At 38.5% G+C, this 19329-nt stretch overlaps 1 protein-coding gene and 1 non-coding gene across 4 annotated transcripts in view; both read right to left on the minus strand.

Annotated features, from left to right (window-relative positions):
- Positions 1 to 19329, minus strand: part of OSTF1 (osteoclast stimulating factor 1) — a 50277-nt gene that overhangs the window by 19515 nt on the left and 11433 nt on the right. For 2 of the 3 annotated variants that reach the window (XM_060300837.2, XM_030876986.3), the window contains exons 2-3: positions 8704 to 8750; positions 2641 to 2691 (exon numbers count right to left, since the gene is read on the minus strand). In XM_060300837.2, the coding sequence (XP_060156820.1) occupies positions 2641 to 2691; positions 8704 to 8750 (98 nt within the window). Of the gene's footprint in view, positions 1 to 2640; positions 2692 to 5682; positions 5748 to 8703; positions 8751 to 19329 lie in introns of those variants that run through there. The other variant, XM_070045739.1, reaches the window with a different exon arrangement.
- Positions 18386 to 18458, minus strand: TRNAA-UGC (transfer RNA alanine (anticodon UGC)). Its single transcript has one exon. It is a non-coding gene; the product is annotated as a tRNA-Ala (tRNA).

A 19329-nucleotide genomic window follows, 5' to 3' on the forward strand; every position in this document is an offset into this window, starting at 1 on the left:
ATACAACATACTTCCAATTCAAATGCAGAGTTACTGCTTTACCAAATGTCCATCAGCCCTGGTCACACTGATCAAGCTTCCTCACTCCCTAGTTATGGATGTCCATTCCCCTTATCATTAAATTACAAATATACACACATCTGCCTGCAAAAAATCAAAGACACTTCATCATAGAGACTCCACATTCAAACAAATCAAACAGAGATAATATGAAAGAGAAGGGGAAAAATTATGTTTGGTTTAGACTATCTGTAGGATTTTTTGGTCCAGAGTCTAATTTCTCTTACTCTCAAGATATGCATATATTTGCTTTTCTAAAGATCTCTTTATTTCACCTTTGCTTTTTTGGTAACTTTTTATCATAGAAAAATTCAAACCTATACCAAAGTAGAAGGAACCATATAAGGAACCTACACATACCCATTTCCTAACTGCATGAACTATTTACTCATGGCCAATACTGTTTCATGCATATCCTCACGTACAACCTCCCTCCCCTTCAGATTATCCTGAAATAAATTCTAGACACCATATTCTTTTATCTGTAAATATTTTAATACGAATCTCTGAAAGATAAGGACTTTTCCATAATAATAACACCATTATCATGTATTATTTTGTTTGCTAGCTTAAAATTTTTTCAACAATAATTCCTTAATATCATCAAATATCTACAATACTCAAAATTTCCAGTAGGTCTTATAATAAAGTCCATACAGTATGATTGATTGATTTGCCTCTTAAGTCTCTTTCAGTGTATAGTTTCCCCATTCATTTTTTTTTTCACTCCTTCACAATAGACTTTTCATAGAAACTAGTTTGTTCCGAAGAGTTTGGAAGAGTCTGGATTTTCCTTGTTGTATCCCTTGTTATAAAAAAATGTGTTCCTCTGCTCCCTGTATTGCCTATAAATCGGTCATTAGTTCTAGAGGCTTAATTAGATTCAGATTCAATTTTTTAGCAAGACTATTTCATGTGTAGCATTGATTCTTCCATCAGGAGACACACAATGTCTCTCTTTTTGTAACATTAGTAACCACTGATGAGCATTATTTGGATCCATTATTTCATAAGGGTTGCAAATGGTGACAGGCTAATTCTATCATTCCTTCTTCATTTAAATAACTAGAATATTACTTTAAAGACGAACTTTCCCTCATCAACTCTCAGGTTACCCAGAGATAAAGTTCACGGAGAAAGGCACAATAAATACTGATTCTTTTCCTTTAGAGTTGTCAGAATAAATACTGATTCTTTTCCTTAAGAGTCATCAGAATAAAAAGTTGGTTCCCTAGCATTCTCTCAGGTTGACCAATGATTTTTGTTTTTAAGTATCATTAGGAGCTCATGAATTTAAATAGAGTAGATTTGTTTCAATCCTTGGAATTGTTGCCCTAACTGATTGCTCAAATTGTCCTATCTTTGACCAGTGGCAGCCTCTTCAATTTAGTTCTGTGTCTTTCCAGTGGGACCCTAGTAGTCTTTGGGAGTTTCCTTGCTTTCTAAGAACAAGATGTCCTGGGATTATCTTGTACCTTTCCTGCCCCCAACCTGGTACCAGACATTTCTCAAAGGAACTTTGTTCCTTTTAATGGGAAATAACATATTATTATTATTGGTCTTTTTTTTTTTTTTTGGCCTTTTCAAAGGACAGAGCAGAAATCCTTTTGTTTATTTTATTTTAGATAATATACAACATACTTCCAATTCAAATGCAGAGCGACTTAACTTCATTGATCTTACATCTATCTGTACATCCTTTCTTGCAGGCTGAAACTGCCAGTTTTCTACATCATTGACTTAATGACTCATTTGCTCTAAACTGCAGTACACATGCATCAATCTCAGAATAACAACACCAACACTTCTCCAACATCATGATTAAAAACTGTTTATAATTTGGGGGTAGAAGTTCTTTTTGTTCTTCATATTATTCTACTAGAGATATTCAGTTGAAATGCTGAGTTTTAAAGTCACTTGGAATAGTTCCTCTCTGTGTGTCATGCCAAATACCTGGGGTACAACTAAGTTCATTTGATTCATTCTGCTTTTAATTTTTAGGGATTGCTTTTTATCATTTAATTTAATTTTATAACTATGCAAAAGTTTACATGATTCCAAAGACAGATCTCCAAAACAAGGTGTAATTTTTAAAAAGTCTATATTCCATCTATGTTTCCTCTACCCTTTTCCCTTTCCTTTCAGAGAAGAAACTACTTTTTAAAACTTTATGACTCCTCCTTTGACTTTTAATTTTAAATTGAGGAAAATATGTATATGTATATCCTCTCACCCTTTCTTACTTACATTAGCAAAGGCACACTATCCACATTTTTTTCACCTTGCTTTTGTTCACTTAAATTACTCCATAATATCATATAGAGATATTCCTCACTCCTTTTTATAGCTGCATAATACTGTTTGTAGATACAGCAAAGTTTATTGAACTATTTTCCTATTGATGGAGTAAGGGCTACTTCCAATCTTACGTTATTACAAATTATGCTCAGTGAGTGAACTTGGGTATATGTATTTCTATACAGATATACATGTAAATAATGTACAATATTACAGCTATACAAAATAGTCTTATACATCTTTAGTTCATGCGTGGTATGACAAAATATTGGCTGGGCTTACCATGTCAGTAATGTAGATAATATCACCTTCTTCAAAGTACAATTCATCTGGCTAAAAAAAAAAAAAAAAAATTAAGTTTTACTCCATGTGATTTTTTCATGAATTAGAATTCAATGATGATGATAATTATACAAATTCCACATTCTAAAATCCTTATAGACAGCGTAGTTTTTATATACTTAAATCTGCACATAAACCATATAACATTATTGACAAGCTAACACATGCACAGAAATGTGAATTTTCCCACGATAAACTTCAAAGAATATAAGAAATAAGAATTCCTCCCCACACACCCACACACCTTATTTTCTTCCCCAATGAAAGCAAGGCATTTTTATACCAAAAAATAATATTAATAAAACTTTTTCATTGTAAAAATTTCAAAAGGTGATATATATTTTTTCATAAAAGGATAAATGTCTAGAACTAAAACCATGAAAAATAGCTAGAAGCTTGGCTCTCTCCTAAACTATTAGCCTTCAATCCTTAAACACTTTCATATCAACATCGCTCTCTACTTATTTTGAGAAAACCATTATCTTAACTCTTCATGTTCAGAGAGAATGAATATCTTATATATGAGAACAGTTAATACATAATTCAACCATTAATAAGACTAAAGAGGGCTTCCCTGGTGGCACAGTGGTTGAGAATCCGCCTGCCGATGCAGGGGACACGGGTTCGTGCCCCGGTCCGGGAAGATCCCAAATGCCGCAGAGCGGCTGGGCCCGTGAGCCATGGTCGCTGAGCCTGTGCGTCTGGAGCCTGCACTCCGCAACGGGAGAGGCCACAGCAATGAGAGGCCCGCGTGCCACAAAAAAAAAAAAAAAAAAGACTAAAGAGCCGAAAGATATGAAGCAGCAACTCGTTCTAGATCTTAAGCAAGCTCTAAGGGGTTAATTAATTACACAGACAATACATGCTCTTATACCAGCCAAATGTCCTACAAACTCCCTGAATAAAGCCAGGCACTTTAATTAAATATCTTTTTCCCATCAGTAGATAACACTTATCAGCATGACTGTATGAGTAAATAAAATGTCTAGGGAGTTCCCTGGTGGTCCACTGGTTAGGACTCAGCGCTTACAGTGCTGTGGCCCAGGTTCAATCCCTGGTCAGAGAACTAAGATCCTGTAAGCCGCCTGGCGTGGCCAGAATCTATATATATGTATATTTATGTCTACTGATGAGCAAGTTTCAGATATTGGGAAATGTTTACATTGTCATGCTAAGTGAAGAATGTAGGGCACAAAATTTTACATAGGATAAGATCATAAGCACATATTAGTTTCATAATGCTGGTTGGAAAAAAAAAATTTTTAAAGGCTTTGATATTTGATTCCAGTTACTGCTCCACACAAATAAAAATTATGCTAGTGAAACAAATTATTTCATTCTTTCATTTTCCTTTTGTTTATCTCTCTCAGCTGCAGACTACGGCAGTAAATGTGACTCTGCAACAGTCATTTACTGAGTTTCAAAGATGATCTCTATTATTTTTATAACTATTTCCCCGTGAATATAGATGAAGACTATATCAGCTATATCATGCTTTAAGCAACCATAATTCATATTTAGATGCAATATGCATTCAAATATAAAAATTAGCAAATGATGATTAATGAAACTAAAAAATGTGAGTTCCTCTAAAAAGCACTTTCTGAAGCATTTCTTAATTTACACTTCGATCTACAGAGACTAGACTTACACATAGCATATCTATACAAAATTAGTTGAGCCTGTGTAGATCAATGACATACATTTTAATATTATTGGAAATAGGCATTTGGAAGAAAAAAAGTAAAGCCTTCTAAGACTTTTCTCAATTTTTCCCTAAAATGTCCTGATGATCTATGATCAATATTACTACCAATATGTGATGGATATAGAAAGTGATTAGGGAAACAAATTGTTTACTTTAGCACTTCCCTGCCGTTAACTGGCTCACTTCTCAGAGGCCAGAAAGGTGACTCACTGCCACCATAGCATCCCAGCTGGTGGGATGGAGTAGCCATCCTTACAACAGTAAGGAATGGGTGGGGAGAATGAAGCAGGATGCAAGGAAGTAAAGAAAACAGAATATATGTGAAATCTTAGCATTTTTCTGGAGTGACTGAGTTTCTTGGAGTTTTGAAAGAGTTCAATGTCTTGAAGAGAAGCTAACCTTGCCCACTTACGTCTAACAATCAATCCTCCTCAATCAGTGCTTACGTTGAAGTGAAGGAGTCATGTCTAAAACCACAAAAGTCAAGTTTGCCTGAATTTCCACACTTAATAAGATCATTCACCCTTGAAACAAAAGGCACATTTTGAGAAAGTGCCAAACACATAACTTAAAAAACAAAGAACATACACAAGTCTCTGTAATTAGTCTTCCTCATAAAAAGGAATAAAGCCTGGAAGAATGGGAAGTCAGTGTTTAATGGGTACAGAGTTTTCTTTGGGGACAGTGAAAGTATTTTGGAACTAGACAGAGGTAATAGCTGTACAACATTGTGATTGTACTAAATGCTTCACTGTTCACTTTAAATACAAAAAATTGTTAATGTTGTGTTATGTGAATTTTACCTCAATTTTTAAAATCATATGGTATTTGTAAATAATTCTTTTCTTTTGTGGTTTGGTAAAAGGCATGATTTGGAAACTGTCACCAAGTACAGTCATTTCAAAACTTCTTGCGCTGTTTCGGATTTTAAATTAATGGCTGCTCTTCCATAGCAGTGCCTGCCTCAGCTACCCATTAGATCAGACTTGTTTTTCAACTAAGGGAGCAACAAAAGGCAGTCGATTTCAGTTAGGTAAAAAAAGGTCTCGCTAAGTTTTCATCCTGAGAAAAGAGAGTGGAACGTTTATTTTCTTTTCAATCAATAGCTCCCAGACACACAATGCTACCCCCGCTAAAATATCTTCTTCCAAAGAAGCTAGGGGCGGTTTTTCCTAATGTAGCTGAGGAGGTCGTTTACCAAATTCTTCAGACTGCTGGTGGCAATATAAACGACAAGGTAATTTCATGATTTTAAAACTCAGATAGATTTGTACCTCCGATATTCACACTTTCCATTAAGAAACCACTTGCAGGACACAATGTAAATGTTCAGTGAGGATCGACTTTTAAATTCTTGGCATCGTATTCAGGGACTATGATGGGAAAAGAGTGACACAATCAAGTAAGCACTTGTCTATTTCTAGTCTGTTCTTTGGTTTTTAACCACATTCTTCTTTTCCTCTCTCCTTGAACAACCACAAGGTATCAGAACAAGTAAATTGTTGGCCACTGGGATGTTATAGGGATGAGTACCCACTTGGTAATGTATATCCTGTTCCATATATTCTTGGTAACATATAATTCTCAAGGCATTAATTTTGGTTGGTTTATGCAAATATGTATTTTATGAAAAATTTTGGAAAGACCGTGACGTCCTTTTGAAATTTTCCACATTTGTCAACCTGGAGCCCTGAGAATTAATAAAAAGAAAAAAAAAATCAAATTCTCCACAGATGTTCTCATTTAGCACTTTATAGTATTATCATGTGCCTGGCACTGGTCTGGACACTTAGAATCTCACAGCAACACTGTGAGGTGGGTGCTATTCTTATCATCACATTATAGATGAGAAACTTGTCCAAGGCCATACAGCAGGTACATGGTAGACCCTAAACTTGAACCGTGACACTCAGATTCTGGAGTCCCTGCCCTTCATCACCACCTCTGCTTTCTCTCATACAGAAGGGTCATGCATAGCCATTACTGGTTGCCATGGTGTCATGATCAGGATAAAAGGCAATGGCTGTGGAAAATATCTGTTGTTTCTCTCTTCCCCACCCCAACATAATGCAATACAACAAAATCAACAGCAGTGCCTTATACTTGCAAAGCATACTTAACGTCATTTGATCCTACAACAGCCCATTAAGGCAGGGCTGGGTCATGGGTATAATCTCCATCTAACAGCCAGTCTCAGAGAGGTTGAAGAACTTGCCACAAATCACACAGTTAGTGAGTGGTAGGGCTGGGCTCCTACTTCAGCTTTTGGAATCCCATCCTAGGGCTCCTTCCCCTACATATAGTGCTATAAACCTAGAGGAGTCCAGCAAATGTTACATGATAGAGAGGAGGATCCTGCTGGTTTCCTTGCAGAAATCAATATACCTCCAGCACACAGGAAATGCTGTTCTCTCTCCATCAGTGCAACACTGGTCTATCCAGTCTTACCAGGCCTCTATATGACACTTTATTGGATTGGGGGTTGGGTAAGAAATAAGAACCAAACAGGGCTGGGTGATGTCAGGACTACCTTGCCTTCATGCACGACAGAGGAGAGAAATGCACTGACAGGAAGAACCAAGAGTGACAAGCTTCCCAGTGGATCACCGAGATGAGTTGGGTATTGCTGTCCCTATCCCCTGAGAGTAGTACAGTAGCTAAAAACTGGACCCAGGTATTTCTGGGGTGCTGTACATGTCAGTGATGGACTCACAGAGTCCAGCTCAGCCCTTCCAACTTCTTTGTCTCAATGACTTTTAGGTGAGTTTAGGATATCCTGGGGTACACCCATCCCACTAGAGAAGATGGCCACTGGGCCCAGGGGAGAAAGACCAAACCGAGCTTGTCCAAAAGAAATTCTCATTCAGAAAAGTATGTTAAGATGAACCTAGTTCTAGGGTGACATTCAAAATACTGAACAACTGGTACAGCATGGGCACTTAAGCAGTCAGGAAGACCCCTGGGACCTGATCAGCCAGACACCTCCCCTTCAACGTCTGTATTGAGGGGAGATGGAGAGGAGCAGAGTGTGGGAGCAGCAGGGCATGAGGTAGCCATTACTGACCATCCAGCACACACAGGACGAATTAGCGGCACTGCTCTACAGCCTAGGATGCTTGGGACCATGGATATTAAAAATAGCATTTTAAATGTGGAATATTCAAAAAACCTAGTGAATTAAATGTCTGTTTTCTCCTGCGCATTCAATAATAACCAAGACTTTTAAAAAGCTGTAGAGGGACCTCCCTGGTGGTGCAGTGGTTAAGAATCTGCCTGCCAATGCAGGGGACATGGGTTTGATCCCTGGTCCAGGAAGATCCCACATGCCACGGAGCAACTAAGCCCGTGTGCCACAACTACTGGGCCTGTGCTCTAGAGCCCACGAGCCACAACTACTGAGCCCATGTGCCACAACTACTGAAGCCTGCGTGCCTAGAGCCCGTGCTCCCAAACAAGAGAAGCCATCGTGATGAAAAGCCCGCGCACCACAACGAAGAGTAGCCCCAGCTCGCCGCAACTAGAGAAAGCCCTCACGCAGCAATGAAGACCTGATGCAGCCAAAAATAAATAAATAACAGTAGAGAGACTCCATCCTGGAAAAGAACTGGAGGTGAATTAAAGTAATCAATACATCAACCAATCAAAACTATGTGTTAAGAGTCTATGAATATAGCAACCACTACCCCTTCTAATAGTAACAATGACTCCTTAACAGTAACAGCAGCTTTACACAATCTCACTTAATTCTCACTAAAACCCTATGAGATTATTATTATTTTCACTTTACAGATGAGTACACTGAGGCACAGAGGTTAGGTAATTTCTGAATTTACCAGGTCACACAGCTGCTAAAAGAGGCAGAGCGGGTCCTAAACGCTACTGTAAGTTCTAAACCCCTGTGTTCTGCACCCTAGACACTGTGCTGGTGAGCAAGACTGCAATGCCAAGTGCAGAAATTCAGAGGCGGGAGAGACATCCCACTCCTCCATGGGGTGATCAGAAAGTCTTTATGGAAGAGGAAGTGTGTGATCAAAGCTTAGAGAGGTGCAGAGCCATGAGTCTACAAAGAGTTCAGACATGAGTTGTACTGTGCACCAGATCCAGACTGGAATGGTCCACGAAGGGGAAGGAGTGGAGGATGGCAGGACTAGAAAGGGGGCTGGACCACAGAGGACTCTGTCCTTAGTCAAATGAAGGGCTGAAGCAGCTGATGACCATTTAGGACAGAGGAAGTATCTAAATGAAATCACTTTTGGTTTTTATGTCAATTTGAAAGTGAAAAACTGAATACTTACAGTTCTGGGTTCAAACGTATAAAGAGCTCTGAACACTTTAACTTGCCCTGAAAGAAAGGAAAGAAAAAACACACGATCAATTCTTCCATTTCTAAATTTGCTGTAAACAGTATTTTCCTTTATATTCTTCAGAATTCCTTAACTAAAAGCCCCTATGAGAAATTTATTTTGGAATTAAGTGTTTTTTCTGCATAGGAGGTATTTTTAAAATATTTGTTAAATGAAAGTATGAATAAACACATACCTTCCCCCTCTCAAACAACAGGAGCTACCTAATTATTTGTACTTAGCTTCTGTCCTATGTAGAACCTCTCCAACCCTAAGATCTAAGTTTAAAAACAGAAAGGTGAGAGTTTAACATAAAGAGATACTTAATGGGACAATCAACAGTAGTTGAATATTCTTAAATTAATGGCTTAGGATTTTATATTTTCCAAGAGAAAAGAAAATATCAGGGAGAAAAATTGTACCTGTTGGAGAAATCTGTGATTCCATTAAGTCCCACAACAGAGTTCAATAACTATCCAAAAATGAGTCATGTTCATGAGAGCTGTCCATTCTGCCAAACCATCTCTCTCTTTCTATGTCCCTTTGCTGCATTTCCATAACACCTGGTATCAGAATAACTGATTTGCTGGCCTGTCTCATTTGAGGGCAGGAACCCTGACTTGTTCAATCTCCTGGCATCTGCCTGACATATAGTACGAACTTAATAAATGCTTGCTAAATAAATATATAAGTATAAGAACAAATTCAAACAGTGTCGGAAAAAGCCTACACATATCAAAATAGAAGAACTACCTACTTAAAATGTGATAACAGTTCAGTTTCAGTACTGGAAGGACCTTTAGAGATGACCACCTAGTCCAAGGGCATTATTCAGAACAGTGGTCCCCAAGGTGGGACACAGGAAGACTACTTCAGAAATTATGTACATTTTTATCTTATTCATTTTCATTCCTATTTTAACATGTTTTAAAATATAACAGCATGATTGGGACTTCCCTAGTTGTTCAGTGGTTAAGAATCCACCTTCTAATTCAGGGGATGCAGGTTCTATCTCTGGTCGGGGAACTAAGATCCCACATATCGCGGGGCAACTATGCCCGCATGCCACAACTACTGAGCCCATGAGCTCTGGGGCCCGTGCGCCACAACTAGAGAGAAGCCCATGCACCGCAACGAAGAGCCTGAGTGCTGCAATGAAAAAAATCTTAGTTGCGTGCCGCAACTAAGACCTGATGCAACCATAAATAGATAAATAAATATTTAATAAATAAGTAAATAAAATATAACGACATGATAGAATACACATACAACTTATAAATACATTTACTGGGAGTAGTCAAAACCTTTTGCTGATAGAATGTTAAGCATTATGAGGGTAGGTGTTTTGTTTTATGAATGATATATCCAAGTACCTAGCACAGTGCCTGACACATAGGAAGCGCTTAATAATTATTTATTGAATGAATGAAGAATGGATGAATTAAGGAATGGAAACATGTACTCAAAAAAAAAGTCTGAAAACCAGCAGTTTAGAACAGCACTGTCCAATACAACTTTATGCAATGATGGAAAAGCTCTACATCTGTGCTACTCACATATAGCTACTGAGCACTTGAAATATGGCTACTGACGAACTGATTTTTACACATCATTTAATTTGAACAAGGTTAAATTGCCACAAGTGGCTGGTGGCTAGCATACTGAATGACACAAATTTAGAACATCAGAAAATGAGAAATGACATGATGTCCATTAAGAAGGGACTATGTAAATCAACTCTGATTCAACCTTATGATAAAGTCATTTAAAAAGAATGCTGCAGACAGACCCACAGACACTGATGTAGCAAAAAGCCTGCAAAATATTCAGTGGAAAAAAACAAAACACGTTATAGAACAGTATGCCAAGTACCATCTATTTATGTTGACAGCACACAAACATCTTGAGTGGAAACACCAATTATGGGAATCTTCACATTCTACTTTACACGCATTGTTTAAATTTATTACACTGAGCGTGTATTACTTTTATTATCAATGAAAACAATAAAGATACTTTCACTGCGGGTATAGCGGGGTGGGAATCATTCTTTCTTCTAAATGCCCTAATATAGAAGAGCCGTTCAAATCCCCTGTTACTTAGTGTGGCTGCAAGAAAACATTATTTCTGCGATCTGAATTCTAGTGCAACTTCTAGAAGCAAAAGTGAAAACTCTTTTTTGTTTGGAGTTTGTTTTTTACCCCACACCCTTAGACCTAAGAAAGGAAACATTAAATGGAAGGAGGAGCTGCCAGGAGAAATATTTTCTGCTGACCTGTCTCTGAGAGGAGAGATTAACTATCTTGATTACTTCAAACTTTCCAAAGAGAAGTTACACAAGGAAGCATCCACTCGTGACCAAACTCAATAATGACAGAATTTTCTTGCTCCTTTGAGGGAAGGGCAGGGATGACACAGGCTATGTATGATTTTGGAAACAAGATCCAATGTCAACTTAACGAGCTTAGAGAAAATTCAGTATAAATTTTAAAACCTGGAAAAAGAAAACTTGGAGTGTGACTAAGCCGCTGAATTTTGTAACTGTATCTTTTGCGATTGTCTTACTTAAAATGTTCACAACTTAAAAGGAAGTTGGAGATTTATTTGCATCTTGATTTATACTAAACAGAGGACATCAGGCAACCCTCTAGGCCATTATATGAGGGAACGCTCTCTCTATGTAATGCTGTAGAAAACACTTTCACATACACGATCCTTTTTCTCAATTAATGTTGAGACATTAGCCCCTTGTGGGTCCCTTTTAACTCATATATTATAAAAGTTCTAGGCCTTAATTTATTACATTCCCAAAGCTGAGTCAAGTAGAAATGAAAGAATACAAAGAAGCAGGCAGAGGTTATGAAATAGCATAAAGAAGCAAAACAGATGACTTTCAACCCTGGATATAGCCTCTCAAGAGAACAGCAATTAATAATACTTAATTCACTGATCATTTTTACATCATATTTAATTCAACTGTGTGCAAGATTCTATAGCACAGGTTTACACAGAGTACTAAAGGGGAAAAAATCAGGGTACTCTGTGTTTCTATAGTATCGTCCTTGCAGACATCCAAAACACAAACAAACAAAAAAACAATCTTAATAAGTCATCAAGAGCAGGCACTGATCAATTCCAAACATATTTAATGAAGGCAGATTCACAACGTAAAATAGTTGTGTTCTTGTATGTGCAGAGAGGCTAAATTAGATGCCTTCTTCAGATACCCTCCATCTTGACCATTTTCTCACAGAAGTTTGGTTACATACAACGAAGGGAGAAAGTGGAACTGAGAAGATGGCATGAATTACCTGAAGTCACCCTGGAATTCACCCTGAATTAAGACTGGAAACAGGCCCAATCTTTTGCCTGATGCTTTACGTGACTCTCATAAAAATGAACTAGCATGTGAATGGTGTTAAGGATTTCAGCAGGGCTGGCCTCCTAACATAAGCAAGATAAGCAAATTCCTATGACACCAACAGCTGCTGGCTCCTCACCTTGCCAGGCACACCCTTCTCTTTTCTTTGCAACCCCACCTAGACCCTGTAGTGAAAGGCTGAGTCCACTAGTCATCAGCCAAACACTATTTTCCTCTGGAGTCAGGCTGACCGCTTCCCCTACTACCACCTCCCAACCTCCCCTCACCCCCGACTTCAATAAACTAATCCTTGTCCATAGCAGTTGAGGCTGATAGAGGGAAGGGGATCTGGGATGGGGTCTCGAACAGGCAACGAGTAAGAGAATTTGCTGTTTCTGAGGTCTGCAAAAAGAATATGTATTGTTGCAGCACTAAGGCCCTGAAGTAGCACATAGAAGGACTTGGGGCTTCCAAACTCAAACATACAATTTCTAATCTACTTTATTCTCTGTTGGTGGAAGAGTGGAGGAAAAGCTTCTAGAGTGAGCCACTAGGACAGCATTAAAAGCAGACTGCTCACCACAATGGATAGACATACCATAAATGGCAAGAAGAATGACTATTCAAAACATCAGAACTTAGTCATCTGTAACAGACCGACTATTTCATTTACATTCTGCTGAAAAATGTTGGGAGGCATGAGACATTTTAGATGGACTTCATTTAAAATGGCTATGATAACTACTACACACCCACTATGATAGTTAAACCCCGAAACACTGACAACGCTAAGTGTTAAGAAGGATATGGAACAACTGGAATTCTCAGACATTACCAGTAGGTGTGTAAACTGGTACAACCACTATAGAAAATTACTTGGCAGTAGCATTAATTCATTTTTTATGTCTTAACATGTCTTTGAGATCTTAAATGCATTTCTGAGGAAGAAAACCATCCTTATTTTGCATACAAAAATGACCCCTCCCAGACAATGTCACTATCCCCAGAGTACAGTGAGTCTCAACATTTTTAAACTCTAGATCATGACATATTAGTAGATGGTAAAACTAATTTAGTGGCTTTTAAAAATATTAAATAAAACAGAAAAGACCAGAGTACTGTAAATAATAGAAATAATTATGGCTTTGTGAAACTTTTGTTTCACTAGGAGGACTGGACAGATGGATGCAGAAATGAATGTTTATTTTAGAAATTTACCAAATACACACTTTGGCATAATGCCAAATGGCCAAATATTAAAATCAACATTTGCCAAAGCTAAATGTTGCCTTTACAGAATGAACTACTGGGAAAGAAGAATAAATCTGAAATTTTATTCAAAAATTAATTATGATTACAATTTTATTATTAAAAATCCTGGCAGAACCATATTTAAAGTTTGATATAAAAGGGCAGGAACCATAATTCCTCAGCACTGTCAACTGCAGCCTGATAAAACTTCTGCAAAACTAAATAAATGTTCTCTTTAAAATGAGGTCTGTGTAAAAGCAAGATATTATGGTGCTACTTCTGCCAGTGTAGCTGTTTCTGATGATGATTTTGCCACCAAGTTAGTAAGCTGTCCTTCCTCCCTAATAGAAACTGACTGAAGTCAAGACTTACCTCCTCTTCATCTCCCGGGCTTGAAGATTTGCTCAATGCTGGTGATGCAATTTCATTGAAAGCAATCCCACAAAGGAGACAACCGTTTCCCCCAAATTATTAGGGACTGTATTCTCTCAACACTGTCAATCCACACCTATGATTTTTACTATTTATATAATAACATTTGGACATATAAAACTCATAGCCTCACAATCATCATTAATTATCACAATATTTTATTCTCCAATAAAAAATGTACATTTATACTTTCAGTTGACTGAGGGAATTTTCATATATAAAGTACAAAGAGGCCATTTGAATTAAGTTACATTTAGAGTATGTACCTATCTTTCAAAGTGAATATTAAGAAAACAGTAAATCCAAATGGCATGCCGTTTGCATCACTGGCATGGCATAAGGGATACCTATGCAATCTACAATCCTTGATCAAGTACAAGTCTTGGTGTGCCAAAACTGACACTGAAGTAGGCATTCCATCATTTGGTCAGTCATCCAAAGCTGAATGGCAGACTTTGGAAGAAATATGAGGGGAAGGTAAACTTCTGTGTACCCCTATGCTCGTGTGTGTGTGTGTGTGTGTGTGTGTGTGTGTATTTTTGAATGTACCAGGTCATGAAGTAAAACATATATATTTCTTATTGGAGGTCAAGGTCAAAAAAAGTTTGAAAGCCACTGCTCTAGACCATCTGATCAAGTTAGAAATTTGCTACAGGACTCTAAAGAATGGGTAATATTCTTCTACTTTATGAATCTCAAAATTCAGCCAGCATATAAAATATAATATTCTCCTATCACCCCCAAAAGAAGATATTATAACCAATTTTAGATAATTATAACCAATCAAAAAGAGAGATGAGGAAGGGAATTATTTGAACAAGGAAAAAATATAGAAAAATAAGAATTTACTATGTACATATATTTCTCACATTTATCTAAGCAAATGCAGGGAGTATTAATCTTAATTTATATCCTGTGGGTATAAAAAAATGTGTCTCAGGGTAAGTAAAAGTATTAATGTTATATCTACGAGGCATATTTAAATTATTCTATTAAACAAGCATGATGAAACAGGATGTTTTCTGCTCAAAAACAAAAAAGAAGGAGTCTATGTGATAGTATCCAAGAGTCAAGGTCATCATTTCTATTGCTGGGGTGAAAGGAAACAGCTGTGCTGTTAGGCCAACACGGGGCTCCCCTGGGCTTTGTGGATTCCAACGCCCATAAATGAGGTGGTCAGTTCAGAACAGGCTTCAGGGTGACGACCTCTATTTGTCAGTCCACAAAAGCCCAGTGCTCTTGAAAAATAAATGTTTTTCTTGCAAAGAAAATCATCATGTGAGTAGAGCAATGTCCAAGAGTTTCCAATGTAAAGAATAAGTTTCTTCCCTCATACTTATATTCTTGGATGAATTAAATCAAATCCAACGAACTCTATTTGCATATACCTTTAAAGGCTATAACTAACAAAAAAGACTATGAACGTCATGTTTTCATCTCTCCTTACTCCACTACCACCTCTCCCCTGCTTCCACCCTATGCAATCCAAAGGGGGAAAAAAAAAACACTAAAGAATTTGAAACGTGTCTTGACTGCAGCTGCAGGAATGGCAGACTCATTAAAAACAGTAGGCAGTGTGTTTTCTGACAAGAGGGTTCTGTTTATTAACAGTGTGCCTTTCTTATCCATTTTTTCCTTTGCTTTATACTTTGCAGTGCCTTTCGGCAAAGCTGGTTACTTTCACATCTTGAGGGGCCATATCTGCTGGTTATTTTTATTTCTTCTCTGCGGTATAACACAGAAGTCCGTAAGAGCAGGGTTCAAAATTTCAAAAGACAAGCTCACTGCCAACCATGTCTTGACTGGTTAAAAATTAGACAAAAGAGCAATGGCCTGTAAAACCCTTCATCTCTAGACACCGTGCTTCCAGCATCAGTTTGAAAAGGAGACCGGGGAGGAAGAATGGAAGAAAACTATTTATTTCAGTCCTTGGAATTTAAAGAAAAAAGGCCACAGCACCTTCTGCAAAAGGGCAAGATGAGTCTGAGGGCTGACTCATGACAGCAACGCCTGTTTCTGTACAACCTGTGAGCTAAGAATTAAGAATGGGGACATGTGTATGCATATGGCTGATTCACTTTGTTGTACAACAGAAACTAACACAGTATTTTGAAGCAATTATACTCCAATAAAGATTAAAAAAAAAAAGAATGGCTTTACATTTTTAAATGGTTGGGAGGGAGCGGGGGAGGGAGGATCGAAAAAATATTTCATGACATATGAAAATTATCTGAAATTCAAACTGCTGTGTCCATAAATAAAGGTTTTCTGGAACGGAGCCAATATTTGTGTATCCTCTACGGCTGCTTCCCCATTCCAATGGCAGGGTTGAGTGGTTATAACAGAGACCATCTGTGGCCCACAAAGCCTAAAATATTTACTATCAGTACCTTTACAGAAAAAGTCTGCTGCCCTCTATCCCATGGTCCCCATTTTCCTGTGAAGGACAAGTCAGACCAAAGAAGCATATGTCACAGGCTGAGGAGCTGTTGGGCCTGCCTCTCACTGGCCCCGCAAGCAGTCTGGGGCTCGTCCTCGTCCTAGGGGAAATGAGTGCATACATCCAAGATTGAAATAGAAAATTCCCTAACACTGGAACCTCTAATCTAAAAGGGAATGACCCATTTAAGCTCACATTTATGGGACACTTACCACGGACCAGACACCGTGCAAAGTGCTGACTTGCAGCAACTCTTTTAATCCTCAAAACAATCCTGGGACATAAATACTTTATTAAGACTATGTTACAGCTGAGGAAACGGAGGTTAGAAGGGGTAACTAGTCCAGGTCTACACAGCTAGGAAGCGGCAGAGATGAGGTTTAAACCCATGCTGTCTGGCTCCAGGGCTCATGCTCTAAACACTCTGGATGTGACTCCAAAAGATCTGAGCTGTTCATGCTGGCACACGGGATTAAAGGGGTTTAAACAAACGTATACATGTAAAGTACTGAGTGCAGTTCCTGAGGTATTGCATGTGCCCATAAGTGTTAGCTTTTATTAATTACTATACGTTTTTATCTTATTCCTTATTCCTTGAGTTTTTATCTTCACTGGCAAGATGGCCTTATCAAAACCCTATATATTACATATATCCTGTATATTCGATATATATATCCTATATTATATATATACCCTATGTATCCTGTATATTAGATAATTTATCATTCACAAGACCCCCACAGAGAAACTGAAATGCTTTTGTTAAGCAAACAAAGCATAACATCTAATATTATATCCCTTAGTGGCTATTAAAAAATTCAGTGGGGGGCTTCCCTGGTGGCGCAATGGTTGAGAGTCTGCCTGCCGATGCAGGGCACACAGGTTCATGCCCGGGTCCGGGAGGATCCCATATGCCACGGAGCGGCTGGGCCCACGAGCCATGGCCGCTGAGCCTGCACGTCCGGAGCCTGTGCTCCGCAACGGGAGAGGCCACAACAGTGAGAGGCCCGCGTACAGCAAAAAAAAAAAAAAAAAAAAAAAAAAATTCAATGAGAGTTTTAAGTTGTCATTTTTGAAACCTATAGTCATTGTCCTCAGTCAGCTCAAGCTTCCTCAACAAAATACTATAGACTGGGTGCTTACGCAGCAAACATTTACTTCTCACAGTTCTAGAGGCTAGGAAGTCCAGGATCAAGGTGCTGGTCAATTTGGGTACTGGTGAGAGCACTCTTCCTGGCTGGCAGATGGCTGCCTTCTCACTGTGTGCTCACATGGCCTTTCCTCTGTACAGGCACAGATAAAGAGATCTCTCTTCCTCATCTTACAAAAACACTAATCCCATCATGTGGGCCCCACCCTCATGACCCAATCTAACCTTAATTACTTCCCCAAGGCCCCATCCCCATCACACTGGGGGTTAGGACTTCAATACATGAATTTTGGGGGGGCATAAACATTCAGTCCATAACAGCAATGAATATAGAATTACAGAAATGCATGAACATGTAAATGCATACATATGTTGTTATACAGGTTACCACAATAATAATAAAAAAAGGATTTATGGGGGCTTCCCTGGTGGCGCATTGGTTGAGAGTCCGCCTGCCGATGCAGGGGACACGGGTTCGTGCCCCGGTCCGGGAAGATCCCACATGCCACGGAGCAGCTGGGCCCCTGAACCATGGCCGCTGAGCCTGTGCGTCCGGAGCCTGTGCTCCGCAACCGGAGTGGCCGCAGCAGTGAGAGGCCCGCGTACCGCAAAAAAAAAAAAAAGGGATTTATCATGATCTTTAAAAAAATTAGCTTTGGGGGATATGCTTATGTTATGTAAATATCATATCACTGGTGGTAATTTATACATACAATCAGCTATGTAATATAAAGATATTCACAGAAGAAAAACTGGGAGGAAACAACACAATGTAATCTCTGGGTGGTAGAACTATGAGTCATGTTTATTTTCTTCTCTATTTTCTTAATTGTCTACAAAGAATACAAATCCCATACATAACCAGGAAAACATGGTCTCTTTTAATGCCCTATTGAAGGACAACCTAAAAATTACGTGTACTTTATTTATCGGCAGAGTATTTATTAACATGAGTCCTTTTCTTTTTTTTGGCCACACCGCACGGCTTGTGGGATTTTAGTTCCCCAACCAGGGATCGAACCTGGGCCCTCAGCAAGCAGAGCATGGAGTCCTAACCACTGGACCACCAGGGAATTCCCCTCCTTTGTCCTCTTTGACTCTCTGATCTCACTACTAAGAAAAAGAATTGGTGGAAAGACAAGCAACTGTAATGCCAAGTATGCTCACAAAAATGAGAATACAGGGATCATGTAAGCAACACAGACAGTGGGTAAACTCTTAGGTCAGTGCTGGCTGTATGGGAGAGGGCACACACTTTGTTTTTGGAAAAATGACAGGAGTGGCAAAGAGAGGCAGACGACAGGGTAGGGCAGACCTGGGAAACAGAGCAGTATACAGACAGAGGGGCTGGAGGCCAGAAAGGGTGGCCTAGGAATGTCACGTAGATCAATGTGCCTGAAGCCTGGCAGGAGAAATGGTGAGAGATTAGGCTGGGGACCAGAGCACAGATGGGCTAGAGATTTCTCAAATTTTTCTGATACCCACATTAAGAAATATTTTGCACATCAGGACCAAGGAAACACACACACACACACACACACACACACACACACACACCCCAAAAATTTTTCACCAAAAATACTTATCCTTACATTTACTGTATGGATGTGTGTAACCAGTGTTTAGAGACCATATGGAAATTTTTCAGATTTAGATATCTGGTACTCCTTGCAATAATAAAATATTCTCAGAATATATTAAAAAATGGCCTTGGAAATTATTTTATTTCAAGAGATTTTTTTTTTAATTTGAGCAAATAATAAATGGACAAGCTTAAACTTCAGACTTCATGAATGACTAATTCCTTGGGAATTAGCACATGGGAAATAAAAATTTGCAAAAACAGCAACAAAAATGGTTTTAGCCCTCTATAAAGACACACGCTAGCAAGATAACATGATGATAAAAATGTTTCCTTTATTTCAAGCAGAACCCCTTTAAAAC

Source organism: Globicephala melas, chromosome 6, assembly GCF_963455315.2.
Source record: "Globicephala melas chromosome 6, mGloMel1.2, whole genome shotgun sequence".
In the NCBI taxonomy this organism is placed as follows: Eukaryota; Metazoa; Chordata; class Mammalia; order Artiodactyla; family Delphinidae; genus Globicephala; species Globicephala melas.